The sequence below is a fragment of the Podarcis filfolensis genome, assembly GCF_964270895.1.
Source record: "Podarcis filfolensis genome assembly, chromosome: 2".
NCBI classification, from domain to species: domain Eukaryota; kingdom Metazoa; phylum Chordata; class Lepidosauria; order Squamata; family Lacertidae; genus Podarcis; species Podarcis filfolensis.
In genome coordinates this window covers 103,097,155-103,118,178 of record NC_139605.1, presented here as the reverse complement: position 1 = coordinate 103,118,178, position 21,024 = coordinate 103,097,155, and the positions used below count along the sequence as shown (strand labels likewise).

The window sequence follows — 21,024 nt, the reverse complement described above, 5'->3', positions numbered from 1 at the left end:
CCCTCCTCTGGACTTCCCTCATCTCCCCCTCTGCTGAGTTATTTGGTTTTATTGATTGTATCCTGCTTTCCCTACACAAAAATAAAATCCCTTATCATTTCTCTAAAATATCTGTTACTCAAATGAAATTGTGATAACCATTTACCATCATTATCTGAGAGTGTTAAGGCATAAGCTCTCTATGCAGTTCCATTTATTGTTCGCCAACATCACATGTTAATTTGCACCAATTCTAGTCTTCATTTTTTTAAATTTTATTTTACCAGTTTACCTGGGAGAGAAAACAAGGTGAAAGGCCAATCATGTACAATAAGCCCGCAACCTGTGCACATTTAACTTGCGCACATTCAGCTTTATGCACTTGGCAAAAAAGAAAAATAAGTAGAAAAGGAAAAAAATACTTTTGCATTCCCACCCCCCGTCAGATTGCACCAAATGAGTTTTGACTATGCGCGATTTTGGCTTTAGGCTTGATCTCCCGAACGTAACCCCCGCGTAAATTGTGGGCTTGCTGTACCGGACTCTCTGTTTCAGGATCTCCATGTGAAAAATCAATGTTACATTGGCCACATCAGGTATGAAGCCTAATTTGAATAAGCGATTTGTTTTTGTGTCTTGGCACTGCAATTTCCCATTCCCAGTGCCTTCAGGAATGACATTTCTCTGATTCACTTTTTGTTCCAGAAATACATGGATTGCACCAACGATGAGGTGATGGGGATAGATAGGATAGATAGGAGGAACAGCTATTGTCATCGTTCCTTGCTTGTGAACTGCCCTGTGGCATCTGACTGGCGACTGGTGGGAGACAAAACGCGAAACTATCATAACCGTTGGTCAGAGCCAGCATGGTCACCTTGCTTTTCTTGTTTCTGTGCCAACCACAAGGGCTTATGGGGAAACCCCTTGCAACAGCAGTTCTAGAGAACTTCCTTTAACTCATAAGGCCTCCCTGCCCCACCCCCATTTTTTTAAAAAATTATTTTTGCTTCATCAGCGGTACCTATTTATCTACTTGCACTTTTGACGTGCTTTCGAACTGCTAGGTTGGCAGGAGATGGGACAGAGCAACGGGAGCTCACCCAGTCGCGGGGATTCGAACCGCCGACCTTCTGACCGGCAAGTCCTAGGTTCTGTGGTTTAACCCACAGCGCCACCTGCGTCGCTACCGTTATCTTTTACAAGTATGTCTCTTATGTCCGTGAATCTGTCTGTCCAGTTTTCCTCCTAAGCCAATTTGTCAGCATGTGGGTGGGAAAAGTACCGTTGCTGGAAAGCAGGCGGGGAACGGAACCTGCAACATTTCACTCCCACCTACACAAATGCCTCTTCCTCTTAGGAATGACGTGAGGGGACAATCGCCACTTTCTCCTGCGTTTTAGGAAGGCGCTCGGGTCTTTTGACGCCGGCAGCAATTGCCTTGAATCCCAACCCCCTATCCCAACTCTGTTTGCATACCTACAAATCAAATATTTGGATGCCTGGTGTTACTTCACTCTAAGGAAAGGGAAAGAAGACTATCATCTGCAGGTCTGGAAGCAAGGGTCTGGATCGCGCGTATATCAAAGTGTTGGTGCTGACATTTAAAGCCCTAAACGGCCTCAGTCCTGTATACCTGAAGGAGCATCTCCACCCCCATCGTTCTGCCCAGACACTGAGGTCCAGCACCAAGGGCCTTCTGGCAGTTCCCTCACTGCGAGATGTGAGGTTGCAGGGAACCAGGCAGAGGGCCTTCTCAGTAGTGGCACCCGCCCTGTGGAACGCCCTCCCATCAGATGTCAAGGCAATAAGCAACTATCTGATATTTAGAAGACATCTGAAGGCAGCCCTGTTTAGGGAAGTTTTTAACGTCTAATGCTGTATTGTGTTGTTAATATTTGGTTGGGAGCCACCCAGAGTGGCTGTGGAAACCCAGCCAGATAGATGAGCGGGGTATAAATAATAATAAATTATTATTATTATTATTATTATTATTATTATTATTATTATTATTAATGCAGATTGGAAGGTGAACAATAACTGGCGCATGTCCTCTCTGTTGCGAAGGCTTTTTCCCAGCTGTATACGATATCCACCAAAAGAAGCCAGCTGTTAGCATGCAGAGGCTTGGGCCCACACTGGTTTGTGAACAGATCTGCCACTTCCACAGCTGAGCTCTCACAGAAAGGGTGGTAGCTAAGGCTTCCTTGGGGCAGCCTTGAGCTGGGAGCTATTACATTCCCTGCCTACCCAGTGAAGTTTTAGCAACAGTCAACACCCTCCTACTGTATCTAATAGGCCAAGTGGGTCATAGGAGTAGCAGGTGTTTGGGGATATATGAGACACCGACAGGCAGCCTACCTTAGAATGGTACTTACTTTGAAAAAGGGGGGCAAGGAGCCTAAAAACCTACTTGTAACACCTGCCTCCTAACCCCAGCAAGGGAGAAACTTGAAGGTATTCAGTGATTCATGTTATACATTATACCAGGCTTCCTCAAACTTGGCCCTTCAGATGTTTTGAGACTACAATTCCCATCATCCCTGACCACTGGTCCTGCTAGCTAAGGATCATGGGAGTTGTAGGCCACAGACATCTGGAGGGCCGAGTTTGAGGAAGCCTGCATTATACAGTATACATTCAAGCAGCCTACATACATGTAAGAAATAAGATTCTATTGGCATGTAATTTACAATATGAGAAGCCTGAGCGGCAGGTCCCAGCAGAATTATTGGAGCAACTCTACGGAGAAAGTAGGTCAGCTGGCTTTAAAAGTGCTAGCAGGAGTTGGGAGAGACCCTCATACAACTACAGCAACAGTCTATCTCCTCGTGCGCTGCAAAGAAATTTAAGCAACGAAAGTGGGTGAAGTGACAGAATTCAGCCCTGGTGGGTCAAATCCAGCTGCGCCCTAGAATTAAGCAAGTGTTTCGATCGTGGCTTAATGTACTACATCCCCCAGAATGCCTTTGAACACGTTTGTTTCCATCACCATCTTTTTCAAATCTTTGTGATTAAGAGTGAAACCGCTATTAGTAAGAAAGGAAAAGAACCTTCTTAGTGAAGTATAAATATGCCATTTGATCTCTGCCTTGATGAAACTGGTAGGAACACTGAGCTCTTCTTCTTCTGCTGGTTTCTGTCACTGCTCTTCAGCCTTGACTCTCCAGGTGTTACTGGACTAAAACTTCTATCCTCCCCAGTCAGTTTAGCCAGTTATAGGGGTGATGGAAGATGTAGTCCAGAGTTTCCCAAACTTGGGTCTCCAGCCGTTTTTGGACTACGACTATGGGACTTTTAGTCCAAAAACAGCTGGAGACCCAAGTTTGGGAAACCCTGATGTAGTCCAACTTCTGAGGACCCAAGGACTGATGAACAGAGTTCTATATTTCTTGTTTCTTCCTGCACCACCCCGCTGTGACTATCAACTACTTCTTTTTTTAAAGGGGAGTCTTGGTCTATCTCAAACCTCACGTTAAGGGTAGCCAAATTCTGTGCAATTGCCATAAAACCTAGGGAACAAGCTGTGCTATCATAATAATTAAAGTTTTAAATGATAATTTTAGGTTATATGTTAGTGACTAAGTTTTAATTTATATATTTTTTAACTGTTGCTATATCTGTATTGTCCCTGTCATACCTAATTGCAAATTCAAATGTATCCCTATCGTGTTTTATGACTTCCTTGATATTGTATGTGGGATGGAACTGGTCTGTGACCGAAATAATAAAATTCAATTCTATCGCAAACCTGCTAATTATAATTTCACTGCACTTCTCAACGTATGTTTCTGGCTCTTGGTTGTCACCTCCACACCCATGATGGCAGACATAAATAGAAACAAGTAGCTCCACAGATCTGTGCACTGCAAAATGTTTCTGAAGTCTAATAGCACATGCACTTGCTGCAGAGCCAGTTCAGTGAATTACACACTCTGACAAGGTACTTTTGAACGCAGGAAATTCTCCTTTAATATTGCCACATTGATGCCATTGGTCTGTTGCAGTTCTGTTTAGCTTCCATGTGTGTCTTGGTAAGTTTTGTTGGGGACTTCATAAAAGCGGGTCCGTGGTGAGGCAGGATATTAACTAAAACATTTATAAAAATAAAGGAGTCTCTTGCAGGACCTAATGTTTGATTCAGGGGACAGCTTTGAGATACCTTTGTGTAGTTTCATTTTCCTATAATAGGTTTTAGAGCACCACCTTCTGGAGAATGTCAGTGGTTGCATGCTGCAACCACCTGTTTACAGAGCTACCAACTGACAAAACAAGAAGTGCTGAAATGCAGAATCTCAGTTCAATTTGCTCTTTTAAAAATCCAAAACAGGTTGGACTCAACCAGGAGAAAGCAACATCAAAAGCCAGCCACTAAGCTGATGCAATCAGCATCCAGAAACTGCACTTTTTTAAACAGACTTACAATGTAAACCTATGCATCTCTGCCCAGAAGTTAAGTTCACTGACTCCAATTAATCTAACTTCCAGGTAAGTACTACAGAACTGCAGCCTTAGTCTGCACTGGACTGGGTTGCTTCTAGTTTAAGATAATGTATGGCTTGTACAAAAGAAAACCTAGCCAAGATGAAAAGATAACCCAAAAGGGAAAAGGATCAGGCAGAGAAATAATAGCTCAGGTGAGGCCTTGACAAACACACAGCAAGTCCTGTTTTGGAGGCCTAGGATAGCAACTGAGTCCCTTTAGACCAAGGAAAGGAATAGCAGGAAGACAAGGGGAGCAACTGAGCCACCCTGACCCCTAGGGCAGAGAACATCACGGGCCAAGCCTTCTCCAAGAAGTTGCAGGATGTGACCTTGTACTTTAGCATGAACAAACAGCTTGCATTAGAGATCATCCTGTTTTTTCTTCTCCCTTGGGGCTTGCAAGAATTCACCCCAGGCATCTATGTTTGAATGCCGTGATCCAGTCAAACAGAAATGAGGATGAAATAAGCAAGGGCTGCAGGTCAGTTGGCAGAGACATGTAGACAAGAGAGACTTGCAGAGAAGTGGCAAAGGTAATGAGATACAGCAATAGCAGGGTGTGGTGAAGATACTGAGCTTAAAGCACATCCTAGCGCTAGCACTTTCTCTCCTTTGCTGGTAACCCAGCAGGCTGCTAAAAAGCTCTGTCACAGGGAGGAAAATTAGCTGCCCATTCGATCAGCGAGATGCAATGATTCAGGGACTTCCTTGCACTTTTCCCTCAGCTGCTTGGAGCGCAACCCACAAGCCCTAAGGAGGAGGAGAGAATCATGGGATAACTGCTTCTCTACAATACCATTATGAAAGAAGTAGTGGATTTGCTGTACTTCTCCCCTGCAAGCAAGGATGTAGGGTAGCAAAATACCACTACTTAATCATTATTTAATGGAAGAGTAGGGTATAACTCTCGCTCTCAGGTGTTACTCTTTCCAGCCTCCTTAAATGTGCCTCCTAAATTTTAATAAACTGGATCTAGAGCTTATAAGAACAGCTATTTGCACAGCTTTATCTGTCAGTTAATGTCATTAGTTTCCACCATAAGACAAATCCAGGGATAACATTAATCCTCTCCTTTAAATGACGGAGGGAAAGCAAAGCAAGAAATTCTGAAAATGTGTAGCTGCATTGTGAAAGGAAAAGGTAATAATGACTCTCCAAGGCCAAGACTCTCCAAGGCATTTATATTTATAGAAAGGGGAATACACATGGTATTAAATATATGTATGTACATACAAATCTGAACTTTTTAAAAAAAGTAACCTTCAATAAAACAAGTTTGGACAGTTAAGAGCCAACTGTCCATGCTAAATCTTGGGGGTTTAATCCACCAGTTTCTTAACTGATTTGATCACAGTCCTTGGACAGCAGAGGCAAACAGCATGTATTTCCCAGGATCAGGGAAGAGCAAACCAAGCACTTTAGAAAGACAGGAACCTAGTTCTCTCCAAGAGTCACTTTGCATCCAAAGCCAGATGTGACCATTTGCTTTATGGGGTGGTCCAGAACACCTCCTTTCAGTAGTCTTGCAACAGAACTGTGGAACCTTTTTTGACTCAACGTAGAAGCAAAAAGACCATTTGGTATAATCCTGAGTATCTGCATCATATCTGGGCAGCTCCTGGAAGAAGTAAAATGTATCTTCATCTCCCCCTAACTTTGGGGCCTAGATAAATCTTTTGCACGGTAAGCACTGACTTAATATTTTCTAGCAAGGATATTTACCGGAGGAGGGGGGCGATTCCCTTGACCCTCTTCTTGTATAGTTTGTAGGACACCCAGCATGGGGGTAAGAATTTAATTCCCAATCTTGCACAGCAATAAGATATATGCTTCTTTTCTACATGTTGCCTTAATATTACCATCAGCCAAGCCAAGTCTTTCCTGGGCAACTAGGGACCCTCTAAGGCTCACCTTTTCTCCAAGTCTCAGGTGACTTGGGAGGGGTCTGATAGTGTGACAATTGGAGTAAAGCAGAGGTTACAGTCCAAGCGTCCTTGTGGACCAAAAGTGAAGAATCAGGTAACGTTATTGGTGGTAGTCATACTCCTGCTGAAGGGGGAAACTGCTGAACAATGACAGAAGCATCTCATTGAGAAAGTCACCTTAAAGGAGATCCCATGGCTCTAGGCAGGCTGCTCCATCCCCACACCTGTCCATGCCACATCTTCATGATGACACTTCCAGGAAGCCGTCTGTCGGAGCTCTTTGGTATCACGGGATCAGTGTCGACAATTGCAGTGGAAAGACGAGGGTCTTTGTCCAGCTGGAAGTTACCGGGTGATGGATTAGTCCAGAGGAGCCTGAATCATCTGGATTTTTGACACTAACCAGAACACACTTTTTTCCCTTTTGAAACAGCCCTTTTGCTACCTGATGTAGAAAGCCTGGCATCCAAGCAGGCCTGGGAGATTTCACTCCCAACTCTCGTGGAGTCCTCAGCGCTGAAAAGGGCGCCGCACTTTCTTCCGCCGTTTCTGCTTCGAATCTCCTTTCTGGGAGGTACTGTCCACCTTTGATGGAGGGGCAGGAGGGGTTGGGACGCTTCCCGGGGACGGCGGTTGGGGCGTGCTGAAAAAGTTCCCGTTCGGCATTTGTCCGTGGTTCCCTTGGAAGATGCGGTTGAAGAAATCCTGCAGTTCTGCAGCTGAAGCAGGGCTGCCGTCTGAAGCAGCTCTTTCGAAGGGGATGGGGAGAGCAGAGGAAAGGGAAGAACAAATGATACCATCAGATCCAGCACTGACTGCCACAGACCAAGAAGCTCGGCTTAACAGTAAAAGCAGGAGGTGGAAGGTACGCTTTGGAGCTCTCAACTGTGTCAGAACCCTCTTCACCACATGCAAAAGGTGCCCAATTTCTATATGGATTCAATGGGACCAGTTTCAGCACAGGTTATGAGGACTCTAGGGTCAAGAATCTAGTCTCTGGGTATTAAATACTCTACACTCAAGTTGCTGTACTAAAGTGTATCAACCTATTGAAAAAGGCCAGAACTAGCAATGCTCATGCACAGGAGTTGGAGGCAAGTTATCTGGAACACTTTATGACTGTGACTAACCCATAAAGGTAAAGGGACCCCTGACCCTTAGGTCCAGTCGTGACCGATTCTGGGGTTGCAGCGCTCATCTTGCTTTATTGGCCGAGGGAGCCGGTGTACAGCTTCCGGGTCATGTGGCCAGCATGACTAAGCCGCTTCTGGAGAACCAGAGCAGCGCACGGAAACACCGTTTATCTTCCCGCCGAAGCAGTACCTATTTATCTACTTGCACTTTGACGTGCTTTCGAACTGCTAGGTTGGGAGGAGCTGGGACTTAGCAATGGGAGCTCACCCCATCGCGGGGATTCGAACTGCCGACCTTCTGATCGGCAAGTCCTAGGCTCTGTGGTTTAACCCACAGCGCCACCTGCGTCCTGCGTGACTAACCCATAGAAGCTGGCAACTGCAATGAAAAATGTGTTCCAAATTTCCAATGAATTGGGGGGGGGAAGTAGTCCTAGACTCACGAGCTGCAGACAGAAAGAAAACTGAACACCTGTTAGCTAAATACTTAGAACTAAGATGAGTTGTTCCCTGCCTGTGCATACAGGCTGTTTTAACACAACCACCACTGGCAAGCCATGTTGTGTACAGGACATCAGAACCCAGATCATCTCCATGGAGAAGAGCTCTGATTGTGCCCAGCACTCCCCCATGTATTTATATAGGAGCTGGACCACTTGTACCCTCTTGTATGTACGGAGCAGATCCACTCCCCACATTGTACTGAGTGGGAATCCTCACTCACAGAATATAGTACACAGGTCTTTGGATGGGGTTCCCAGAGCCTGGTATCACTTTAAAAGTTAAGGAAGGACTCATCCATGTGCAGACTAGGGGACAGAACATTTTTTTAAGGGGAACGAATAAACAACATCATTCATCACTGACCTCTGCCGTCCTCCTGAGCCCCTTGATCCAAAAGATATGTGATATGGAACACGGTGTGTGTCTGGGGAGATTCCTACTCGCTGACAGCCAGCCCATTCTGCACATTAAAAAGGGAAGACGTAAACTATGAAATGGTGAGAGGTATTTGCCTCTCAGAGAAAGCAGGAACGCCATTAGAATCCAAGCTCCTGCCTTTAAACAGTAACCGCAATCCCAGCGGCAGCATGATTTATCATTCACAGGGTTTACCCCATCCAACTATTTAAAAATCCTTCTCAAGGGGTCCTTCTTTGGGGGTCAAAGTTGTCACTGTGTTTTGAATGAGAGGTGCGTTTGCTTGCAGTAAGCATGCTCGCTGCACAAAATGCAGAGCTGCCCAGATTTAAGGTTCAAAATCTACACAGCAGACCACCCATGCTGAACAGAATACAAGGTGCCTATAAAGACCTTAGAATCTATTCCATGAATGGCAAGTATCCAATGGGAGGAAAGGGGAATATAGTTCTAAAACCCCATTTAACCACCTTCCTTTCACTTCCATTCCCACTTGTCCAGAAGTGTGGAGCCATTACCTGTGATGTCATAAACCTTTCCATCCATCATGGCAAAATACGTGATCTTCAGCCCTAGCATACTGGATTCGGCCCAAAAGTCTCCTTCCTCGGCCGCATGAAGCTTGCTACATTCTGCACAGTAGCGAGCATTCAGTGGGTCACGATCCATCTCAAACCGCCTGCAGCAACAAAGAGTATATGAGAGACCAGAGAGTATGGGTGGGTGGGTGCCTGATTTTCTAGAGTTTGGAACCTTTAAAACTCTCCTCCCCATCCAATGTTTCTTCATTTCAGAGGGGGCTGAGATTCTGCATCCAAAAATGGTTAGCAGAATCAGTAGCCCTAAGAAGAGGAAATGGTAGCTAAGCCATGAATGAGAGCCTCGCCTCTCCAAGCCGTTGGAAACCTTCCCAGCTGTTTTTCTTATGCTTTAACTTCTCCAGCTACTGCCCACATTCCCAAGCTTTTCCATGGGTGCTTAGAACCATTTTTCTTATCAAATAAAGATAGTATATAGTCGCTCTGCCACATGGCTTTGCTGCAGCAATGGCCAGCAAGAATTGAGATACAGTGGTGCCTCGCAAGACGAAATTAATTCGTTCCGCAAGTTTTTTCTTCTTGCGAGTTTTTCGTCTTGCGAAGCACGGTTTCCCATAGGAACCTATGGAGACCGCTTGCCAGGCTGGCGGTGCGGAGAAGGGCTTTTCTCCCCACCGCAAGCCTTCAGGACAGGTCCGGGAACAGAGGGGAAGGCGCGCAGCGCTTCTCCTCTGTTCCCGGGGCTTGCGGTGGGAGGAGGGTTTTTCCTCCCCACCGCCAACATTCAGAACAGCATTCTGAATGTTGGCGGTGGGAAGGAAAACCCTCCTCCCACCGCAAGTCTTCAGGACAGCCATCCGAAGGCTGGCGCGGGGAGAAGGTCTCTCCGCCCCACCGCCAGCCTTCGGAGGAGGTCCGAGGACAGTGGGGAAGACGCGCTGCGCTTCCCCGCTGTCCTGTAGATTTCCCTATGGGCTTTCGTCTTGCGAAGGAAGCCCATAGGGAAATTCGTTTTGCGAAGCGCCTCCAAAACAGAAAAACCCTTTCGTCTAGCGGGTTTTTCGTCTTGCGAGGCGTTCGTCTTGCGGGGCACCACTGTACTGCACACTCTGGAAAGCAGACATGCTCTCGCTATTATTGCACCCGGCCTGAAATAATGGTGGGGCCATTAAGGAGATAACGGCAGCTGGCCACGTACCTGTGCTTCCCCTGACACTTGTTACACATCATTGTATTCATGGCTTCTTTTAGGTCATCCTGAAGCTTAGAAAGGAACTCGTTCATGGATTTGGTCAGCTCTGTCTCTGCCATGCGCTTGCTTGAAAAGAGCAACAAGGGAAGTCAGAAGCCAATGGCGGTAGCATCCGTGCAAGAAAGAAACCTGGACAATGCCAGACTAAGGCTGTGATACTAAGCACTTTAAAGCAAAAGAACTTTCTTCTAGGTGACGACAGCTAGGACCAGGCAGTAAGAAATAAGTGCTATATGCTGAAGCAATATTAGCCCACCCCCTCCCAGCCACTTGTCTAACTTATATGCCACTCTGTCGCTGCATTTACACTGGTGACTTCAAAGCTAGGTACTCTTAAATATAACTGATGCAGATACATTCTGCTTCTCATATTGGGAAACCTTCCAGTGTTTTAAACAAGCAGGAACACTTTCATAAAATGTCAAAGCATTGTGGGATATACAGGGAACTTGAAAGGAGTTCACTGTAGTGTGCTCAGTAAACAAAATGTTACCCAACGTATTCCCACATACTCCCTGGCAGTGTAGCATGGACTTCAGTTAGATCACACAGCAAACACATGATTGTTATTTCAGCCTTGCATTTGACGCAACTCTGCCTAAGTCCAAATATGTGTGTATCCTTCGCTGTATCCAGTTTCTCATGAGGTGACAGAAATGGCTAGGAGTTTTATTTAAATCATGCTGCTATTCCTGAGAGTGTGTCTGCATCCTCCAACAGAACATACTCAACTCTGGAGGAATCTGTGCCAGACCAAGATGCAAGGACAATTGTACAAGAATTGACAATAATGTAAGTCAGGCTTCCTCAACCTCGGTCCTCCAGATGTTTTTGGCCTACAACTCCCATGATCCCTAGCTAGCAGGACCAGTGGTCAGGGATGATGGGAATTGTAGTCTCAAAACATTTGGAGGGCCGAGGTTGAGGAAGCCTGATATAAATAGACCTGAGACTGTTCCTTGCTAGGTAGCAGGTAACTTCAGATCTTAACAGTTAAAAAAAACCCTTACCGATTAATCTACTCACATTTGAATGATTAGCCTGCTAAACAATTGATTACGTCTACGTACAGGGAAAACAGTTGTAAAAAAAGCACACTTCATGTTTTGATGATGCGCCTGTATATCACAGCATGCAACATTTTAGAGGCAGAATCCCCTTTCTGCCTCATATAGTGCAGAGGTGGAAAATGTCTCTTCTAAGTGCCCACCATCCTCATTTTTTACGAAGCCTTATTGTTGATGCTGTTGTTACTTTTAAAAGATCTATTGCCCAATTAACTGGAAGTAACTTGGGTCAACTAAATGAAATCTAGACCTTCCACACCCTTCCCACTGGAGCTATGTTGCAAATCTAAATCTAAGCCTACTTACTCAGAAGCCAGTCTCAGAAAACAGTGGCTCTTTCAAGCCAGCATGTTGAAGGCTGGTTTTTAGAGTTCCAAACTTTTCTACAAGAGCTGGGAGTCAAAGCAGTGCAGCAGCTGCTTGGCCTCAGTCAGTACCTCAAACTCCTCCTCTGGGTCTTCTCCTCAGAAGGCCTTTAGGCCAAGAGCACACTCTGCACGCTTATCTCCAGCACTCTTATCTAGTTATAGATAATGCCCTTGCACAATTGCCAGGTGGAGAGGAGTTCAATTTCTTCTTTCTACTAATTTGGATACATTAATTTACCACAATTCACAGAGAATGGGGGGAGTCTAGTGATAATACACTTCTTTCAATTAGATATAGATATATAGATATAGGTAGATATAGATATATAGATATAGATTAGATATAGGGACGCGGGTGGTGCTGTGGGTTAAACCACAGAGCCTAGGACTTGCCGATCAGAAGGTCGGCGGTTCGAATCCCTGAGACGGGGTGAGCTCCCGTTGCTCGGTCCCTGCTCCTGCCAACCTAGCAGTTCGAAAGCACGTCAAAGTGCAAGTAGATAAATAGGTACCGCTCCAGCGGGAAGGTAAACGGCGTTTCCGTGCGCTGCTCTGGTTTGCCAGAAGTGGCTTAGTCATGCTGGCCATATGACCCAGAAGCTGTACACCGGCTCCCTCGGCCAATAAAGCGAGATGAGCGCCGCAACCCCAGTCGGCCACGACTGGACCTAATGGTCAGGGGTGCCTTTATCTTCAATTAGATAAAGGATAAGGTGCCACCACAGTATTGGCCTTTACCTCTAACGGAGGGCAAAAGCAGAGGTCAACACAAGCAGCAGTTAGAGGTACAAGCTAATTTTCAAAACCATTTATCCTGAGCATCTGTTTCCAGCTGTGAATACTTGTGCTCCTGTGCATATTAATAGTGTGTAGGAGATGCACTTACTCCTAAACAACCCCATGATGGGCACTCAGGAGGGCTTGATTGGCTATTTGTAGGAGAGTTAATAATTTAAGAGAATCATACCCCACCTTTCCATTTTCTTTACAGGGCAGCATTTTGCATACATCTGGAACATTTAAATAACTCTTGGTCACAAGATGAGGCCAATGATCAGGGCCTCGTTTGCAGTGCATCTTCCTGCCCATTAAATATGGCCTTACTTTGAGAGCAGCACCCTCCCAGTCCACAGGTAATGTGGACTCTTGATTCCAAAACATTGTGGCCAAATGGATTTCAGTCCACTCACATTTCATATTCCTTCCTCCTCTCTGGATTGCTGACAATATCCCAGGCTGCCCGCAGTACCTTGAAGGCCTCTTCTGCTCGCGGATGCTTATTCTTGTCTGGGTGAACCTGTGCAACACCCGACCCCATCCCAAAAACAAACAGAAAGTCAGAAAATGCCTATATTGTGGCATCAATAGCATTTGGTTTTTTCAGCCCATGGGAAAAGCACATCATATACATGAACGAAGTAATCCTTTTTATTTATATATTTAATTTGTATTTTCCCAAGGTTTCAGTATATACATGCATATTCTGCATATTTTTATCCATCTATTCCCTTTAGACTTCCCACCCCACCGTGGCTTCCTGTTTTTCCTTTTTATGCTGCATATCCTTAGCCAGGAAATTACCACCCATTATTGTTCTGTTTGTTAACCTAGTTTGTAATTACTGCTCCATAATAATAAAATAATAAAAATAATAATTTATTACTTATACTCCGCCCATCTGGCTGGGTTTCCCCAGCCACTCTGGGCGGCTTCCAAAAGGATATTAAGAACACAATAAAACATCAAACATTAAAAACTTCCCTAAACAGGGCTGCCTTCAGAAAGTCAGAGAGTTGTTTATTTCCTTGACATCTGCTTATATGTCAATTCCTACATGCAGATTTATTTGGTTGCTGTACCTCTTTAGATAATCTATACATAATTCCCATTCCTCCCTCAGCTGTGTTTCTCCCTGACCTCTAATTTTTGTTGTCATGCTGGCCAATTCTATATACTCTGCCAATTTCTTTATTCATTAACTCAGTAATTCTAATAGGGACCTTGTAATGTAGACCGGCATTATCATCCACATATCCCATGACAGAATAAGAGTGGCAGAAACTTGAACCAGGGCTTCTGATTAATACAGGCATGTTTTCTTAATAACGGCATGTTTTCTGTCCAAAAACTCAGACTGGTAAGACATGCTTCCTCCACTGTAGCCATACCCAATCATAACAAGGAATGAACGAGATACAACTGCTTTTGATTAAAACCAGTCCTTGTCCCAAATGAGGCCAGCCCCTGTGGTTAGTGAGACAGATTAGCAGTTCCCAGTGAAGACAGGGCCTGAAGTCTGAGTCCACTCCATGTCTGCCCATGGCCCCACATCAACATTGCACTACTGCAGTTCAGTTGCCCTTTTAACTCATTTTGGGATGGGCGAAAGGGAGCAGATTTGCATCCTTAAAGCTTCAGGCTGGTAATTTTCCAGCCCTAGGAACTAGGCGGAAAGTTTACCACCTCAAGGCATTAAGTCAAGACAGGTTTAACCTGGCTTCCCAGCATACTGCTGCTTGATACCTGAAGCAGAAAAACTAGCAGAGTGATTACTCATCACAGTGGCCTGGACAAGCAAGCTGCTGACAGTGATCATGCCAGCCTGATAAAAGAAAGGATTAGCAAAACTTTGTCCCTCCAAGTAGCACAGTAATCTTGAAGGCCCTAGAGTGTGCAGCAGAGCATGGCAGATGAGGCAAGAGGAAGCAAAAGGACTGCTAAACCGACAAGCGAGAGACACTGTTGAACAAACTGGCTGGATAATATCCTCTGAACCTCCCCCTCCACACAAACCCACATTAAACTGCTAACTGTGCCAGCCAGATGCAGAGGGGGGCCCTGCCTTGAAGAAAACCAGCAGTAGCTTTGCAAATCCACGCAGTGAACACAGCGGTAATCATGAATTGCAAGCACATGCCAGCCCAAGGCAGCAGAGAAATACGATGGCACCTTTCTCAAGACACCCAATCGTCTTCCTCCAGCTCAAAAGGAATGTGCTCACCAGTACTGCCAAGTGCCGATAGGCTCTCTTCAGCTCAGCATCCGATGCAGTTGCCTCCAAGCGCAAGACCTGGAAAGGGTTCAGCTCTTCTTCGGGGGTATGTGCCATAGCCAGCAAGCGCGCCACCTCTTCCCCAGGCTGGTATGGCTCAGATCCTCCAGGAGACCCATTGTAAGCAGTGTCCCCTGGCTGGCTGGTCCTTAATCCTTTGGGCATCCAAAGGAGGGTTTGCCACTTAAGCAGCAGGCCGGCTGCCCACTTGCAAGTCCTGCTTTCTTTAAAGAGGGCCCAAACTTGGGGCAGGTCAACGGCTGAGACAATCCAGGCTCCGTGACTGGTGTGGGCCAATCTACCCACGACACTGAAGAGGGCTGATTTAGAGACCCGCCAGCAGAGTCTCAAGCTACCCAGGAGAAGCATGAGCACCAGAAAGAGTATAGCACATAGCATCTTAAGCAGGCGGTAAGCCACACTAAGCCACGAGCCCAGCCACCACGTCACTTTCCTGCAGCCCAGCCTTGCATGCTGGATCCAAGTCCGCATGCTGGTTCGGATGGTATCCAGATCATGAGCGCTTAAGGAGCAGCATGAGTACAGGAGCTTCCCACCAGCTTCCACACCCTCGCCACACCTGTGGGTGACCTGCACAATCAGGCTGATAAAGAGTTTGAAGCAGGAGACGCAGAAGGAAGCTAACCCCTCCAGATGTTTGAGCAGCTGGACTTGGACGTCATGGTGCCGCCCACCGTCACTCCTCTTCCTGGCCTGCCTGTGCTTTCCCCCAGATAGTGCAAAACGCCCTTCGCCCTTGGCTGCAGAATGGTGCTTTTGCTGCCGGGCAAACTTCCTTCCACCGGGAGCCCGAGTACAGTCTGGGACCTCCTCCTTCGCCTTGGACGCCGCATCATCTTCAACGTCTTCCTCCTGACCTTGTGGTAACTTGGAAGGGCCTTTCTCCTTGGAGGCCGAAAGCCAGTGCTGGCAAGTGAAACCACACAAGCCATTCCCCTTCTCTGAATAAGTTTCGGAGGGATCGGGGATATCTCCTTGACAGTTACAAGAGCCAGCTTCACCGTAGCCAGCAAAGTGCAAGCTGCCGTTATCTTGATCGCTCCTTTTCTTCCAAGTGGTTTCGGTTCCTCTAGCACCCTCCTCCTCCTCCTCGCCCCCAATTCCAGCTTCTCCAGCAGCCTGCTCACAAGCCTCTGCCGCTTCCAAAACCAGCCCCTCTTTGCCGGGGCAGCCTTCGCAACTGCAGCACTCTTGGGAGACCTGGCCGGCGGCTAGCAGGTCGCTTCCTGCATCAGCACCGCCTGAGACGGAGCTGCTCTCCTTTGCCATACAAGGGCTGCCAGTACCCGGAACGGTCCTGCCCAAATCAGGGCAAGCTGGCTTGCGTTCAGACAGATCTCCAGTCTCACACCCAGCGTCCTCCATGGCGTTGGGCTTCCAGGGTTGCTCTGGCCTCGACGAGTGGTTAAGTTACAGCCATCGTCGATCCCTCCGCCTGCAAAAAAGAATAATAATAGTAACAGGAGAGATTCAAAATCCAGACGAGACTTCTCCAAACCGCAGCACCAACCCGGCCCCCCAACGCCCCCAACCCCCAATAATGGTTAACAGGAAGCGAGATCCCTACCACCCACTTCTAGGACTAGGGTGGGGGCAGAGAAAAGTGGGGGCCGCTCCATGCTTGGGGGGGCGCGGGAAATGACTCAAAACGTGGCCCCCCAAACGAAGGGGGGCAGGAGACACGAAAGAAAGCGGGGAGGGCGGAATGGGGGGGGAAGCTTACCTGGTCCTGTTACCCTGGCAACGAGAGGGGGCGCTACTTCCCCCTCCTCCTGCCCCCTCACTCCCTCTCTCCGCGAGCCTCCACTTCCGCCCGCCTAGGTGTGACATCTCGTTCCCCGCCTTCTGCGTCCGGGTCAAGTGCGTGGGTGGGTGGGTAAGGGGGCGGGGCGCGCGGTAGCGTCATCGCACGTCCCGCCCGCCGCGTTCGTTTTCTTAAAGGGCCCGAGCGCAAAATTCCGCTCAGCGCCGTCTTGCGGCAGCGCCTCCCTCCGACTCTTCCCTCCTGAGCCCGGATCAGAGTGGGGCGAGTTCGCCTGGCGCGGTTGCCTCGGACCGATCACGGGGCGGGAGGTGCTTGGGCCGCCGGTCGGCTAGCTGGCTTCTCTAATGGCAAAGGTGATTCAGCCTTATCCAGGACGCGCAAACTTCGTGCTCGTCGGATCGGCTCTGTTTTATTTTCTAGGAGCCACCAGATCCCTGCCAGCCACGCCCAGATCCAGAAAAGATCCAGTTAAGAGTTAAAGAACAACTGTGCCTCTGAGCACATTATGAGTCTAGAAATTCGTTTCACGCGAAAAAGTCCACGCCTGGCTAGGTTTCTTCGCTCTACATGCCAAATTTAGGGGGGGTGTATTCTTCTTGTTGCTGTTTAAGCAGCTGGGTGTCAGAAACCATTCCCAATGTTTTAACAAGTCACCCCAGTCATCAACCAGTCGATCTAGCTTCTGCCCACCCCTAATTTTTTTTTTTTTGTCTTGTTGGCATCCGTCTGCCTCGAGAGACACGCCTAGGCAGTGTGTATGGAGGTTCTGGGCTAGCCAGACTTTTAAAATATTTATATTTTACTAAGGTGATTTCAGTTAAAAGAAATAAAGTGATACAGGGGGAAGAAAAGAAGGAAGTGACAGGGAGAAAAACAACAGCAGCAAAGATGCGTATAAAATTTATATGCCAAAAAAAGCAATATACAATATTCCTGTACATTCTGGAAAAAATTGGTATAGTGTTCTTGTCCTAGTGCTTATGTAAATGTTAATAGCCTACTACATTTTGTATACTCATTCCAAGTGTTATCATATTTTTCCTTACAGAATCAGTGGCTGTAAGCAGTCCGTTCATAAATTGCCAGTGATGTTATATCATCAGTCCATTGACTGAAGGGTATCATATCTTTATTTTTCCAATTCCTCAATATCAATCTCTTGGTCCCCATTAGAACAAGGAAAATCCATTTCCGTTGTCCCGTTGATAATTTCCATACTGCTGGTATATAGTTCAATAGAATATTCTCTGCTGAAATATTTAACTTTTTCTGCACAGTCAGCCCTTTCTCCCAAAACTTGTTAAGTAAAGAACACTGTACAAGCATGTGTTTCAGAGAGGCATTGTTCTGGGCTCCCCCCTTCTCAGCCTTGCTGATGTGGTCTGAAGGAAAGCAGAGCAATGTATTTGGAACCACTTTGAATTTATCTGCCATCTCCAATACAGTACAGCAAGAAATCAATAGTGCTTGCTTCTGAACAAGCATACATACACTGGATCTAGCTGCAAGTTTTATTTCAGTCTGGTCAGTGCTGAATCAGTTAAAAGTAGAGGTGACCAAGACTCAACTGTCAGAACCATGCACTTAATCCTAGGAGGACAGTAGTGAGGGCAAAACACTGCAAAAAGTAAAGGCATTTTTTAGACAGGGAATCCTTCAAATAATACTAGGCAGAATAGGTCACTGGGTCAGTATTTAAAGTACTGCTGAATGAGCTGACCTTGCTTGCCAAATACAGTGGTTCCATGACAAATGGATCAATGTGGAAAGAGTTCCCTGAGGGTAGAAGTTTGAATGCCACTGTGATAAATCAAAGCAAAGCATTTTTAAAATTAAGACCTGAAAAGCCTGAGGTATTGGATCAAAACTTGAGTTACTAAATCAATGTTCCCTGCAAGACATAGCTCCATTGTTAGCAAGATAATTTCATTTTGTGGATTGAAACAAGTGGGCTTCAGTCTGCAAAAGCTTGTGCTGCAATAAATCTGTTTGTCTTTAGGGTGCCGCAAGACTCTTTTTCGATTTCATGATAAGAAAGGCATTCACTGATAGTGATCAGAAGTTTAAAATGGAGCAGACAAAGTCCCTGAAGCAAAGCAATAGAAAGCATTGCAAGGTTTTTTGCTTTTTTAGCACACCATTTGAAATACGATTTGAGTGGCGCTGTGGTCTAAACCACTGAGCCTAGTGAGCTTCTGTTGCTTGGTCCCTGCTTCTGCCAACCTAGCAGTTCGAAACCACGTCAAAGTGCAAGTAGATATATAGGTACCACTCCAGTGGTAAGGTAAATGGTGTTTCCGTGCGCTGCTCTGGTTTTGTCAGAAGCGGCTTAGTCATGCTGGCCACATGACCCGGAAAGCTGTCTGCGGACAAACGCCGGCTCCCTCGGCCAGTAAAGCAAGATGAGCGCCGCAACCCCAGAGTCGTTTGCGACTGGACTTAACTGTCAGGGGTCCTTTACCTTTACCTTTGTACATCTATAGCTACCCCAGTTTTCATGATTTGGACTTTACAGTGGATGAAGAAATGGAGACTCCCAAGATTAAAATAAAGAACTAGGCAGGGCAATTCTATAGCCTTAATACTAGAGTGGTACTTTTGCTACCTGAAGATCAGCACAACTTACAGTAACCATGTCTATTCAAGAAGTCTTCTTGAATTTAATAGGGCTAACTCTTAGGTAAATGGAGTTAGGATTGCAGTATGCTGTACTTGCCCAGCAGAAAAGTTGAGAAGGAAAACACCACTACAGAAAGCAGAGAATGGGAACATGCTTCCGCAGGCTTCCACGACTCATGCAAAGGCCTGGGCTGCAAGAGTTCTCTCCTGACTATATACTGAGGTCATCTAACAAAGCCATGCAAAGATTGGTTATGGAACTCGCTTCCCCTGGATATGTGCCCAGAACCTGAATATCAGCTGGAAGCACTTGAGAATATTTTCATTTGGGCTGGCTTTTACCCAAGCCTGAGTCCTAAAAGACCATGCAGTCTTCCGAGGGAAATTGGTGCTTCAGGAAAAACATTATCTCATTCAAAGCTGCAAATGCTAATAATGTAATGTAAAGGGTTTTCAAATCAAGTTCCAGTTTTCACCAGCAGAGGACAATTCATCCCCTTTAAACTCCCCTCTCTCGCAAGAGGCAACAGCTGGTAGATATGCATTGTTGCAAAGGAAATTGGCATGGGCATGTCCTGGCTGGCATCGTGGCATCTGGGGAATAAGTTGGACCTTCGAAGCCAGGGGTATATCCTGTAACTTGAGGAAGCACAAACTCACCGAGAATGCAGATCCAGTGATTTGGGAGTCTGTGGGAGCAGCTTGGAAATTTGGCTGCCTTCGTAGAGCAAGGAATAATATTTTCCGCTCTTTTGGACACAAAATCTTCCCTGCTACATTTCTGCTTGGGGTTTCATTAGATTCAGCCAGGTGTGTTTCCTCAATCCCCCAGACAACCTGCTTCCTTCCACGCCTTGGAGTTTCACAGCAGAATCTAGGACATAGCTGGATTAATTATTAGTTGGAATAAGCTATAGAATTGGGCCCTTACTGCAAATAAAATATCTAAGGATACTTGGACATAGCAGGTGGGTAGCATAAGACTACACTTCCCAAGAAGAAGGTACCGTACATGAAAAGTGTTTAACAGTATACACAGTATAGTAAAAAAGGTAAAAGTAAAGGACCCCTGGACGGTTAAGACCAGTCAAAGGCGACTCGGGTTGCAGCGCTCATCTTGCTTTCGGGCCGAGGAACCCGGTGTTTGTCCGCAGACAGCTTTGAACAGCATGACTAAACCACTTCTGGCGCAATGGAACACTGTCGGAAAGCAGAGCACATGGAAATGCTGTTTACCTTCCCGCTACAGTGGCACCTATTTATCTACTTGCATTGGCATGCTTTCAAACTGCTAGGTTGGCAGAAGCTGGGACAGAGCAATGGGAGCTCATTCCATCGCAGGGATTCGAACCACCGACCTTCTGATTGGGAAGCCCAAGAGGCTCAGTGGTTTAGACCACAGCGCCACCTGTATCCCTTAGTCACCATAGTAAACACATGCAGTATAGTCATACACATGCCTATTCAGAAGCCCTATTCAGTTCAATTGGAATGAGGGCATAAGATTGAAGCCTAAAACATTGCTAATCTTATGATTTAACAGAGTAATCCTAGCTATGTCTACTCAGAAGTATATCTGATTGAATTTAATGAGGCTTTCTCTCAGGTAAGTAGGATTAGGTTTGCAGCCTTAGCCTGAAATCAGAATGGCAGAGACAGGGCTGGTTGGAAAATTATTTTGGAGGAAGCGGACTTGCTTATGAAAACATAAGATGGATGAATTTCTGGCCAGTTACTGATTTGAGAATGGCAGTGAAATGTACCAAGAACTTGGGTTGCAGAAGGACATCACAGGTTCTTAACTATAAATGTGTACTTTCCACATTTTGGAAGAGGAACACACCACAAGTCCAGATTCTGATGTAATGGTAAACCACTCTTAATGTGCCCATGTGTAT

At 46.2% G+C, this 21,024-nt stretch overlaps 1 protein-coding gene across 1 annotated transcript; it reads right to left on the bottom strand.

Moving 5' to 3' along the window:
* Nucleotides 1–5,628: 5,628 nt before the first annotated feature.
* DNAJC14 (DnaJ heat shock protein family (Hsp40) member C14) lies at nt 5,629–16,750 on the bottom strand. Its single transcript, XM_083598709.1, has 7 exons — nt 16,466–16,750; nt 14,671–16,177; nt 12,860–12,966; nt 10,181–10,300; nt 8,962–9,122; nt 8,390–8,486; nt 5,629–7,137 (listed from the first exon to the last, which is right to left on the bottom strand). Exons 2-7 carry the CDS (start codon nt 16,105–16,107, stop codon nt 6,900–6,902), a joined length of 2,160 nt encoding a protein of 719 aa, XP_083454835.1. The 5' UTR covers nt 16,108–16,177; nt 16,466–16,750; the 3' UTR covers nt 5,629–6,899.
* Nucleotides 16,751–21,024: the final 4,274 nt, after the last annotated feature.

What these genes read in the sequence shown, in the direction of transcription:
- DNAJC14 (XM_083598709.1), bottom strand. Translation starts at nt 16,107, where the DNA reads ATGGAGGACGCTGGGTGTGAGACTGGAGATCTGTCTGAACGCAAGCCA. An exon ending in AAAGGTTTATGACATCACAG is followed by an intron (nt 8,487 to 8,961) that starts GTAATGGCTCCA and finishes TTTAATGTGCAG; the next exon opens with AATGGGCTGGCTGTCAGCGA. An exon ending in GGCTCAGGAGGACGGCAGAG is followed by an intron (nt 7,138 to 8,389) that starts GTCAGTGATGAA and finishes CCCCTTCGAAAG; the next exon opens with AGCTGCTTCAGACGGCAGCC.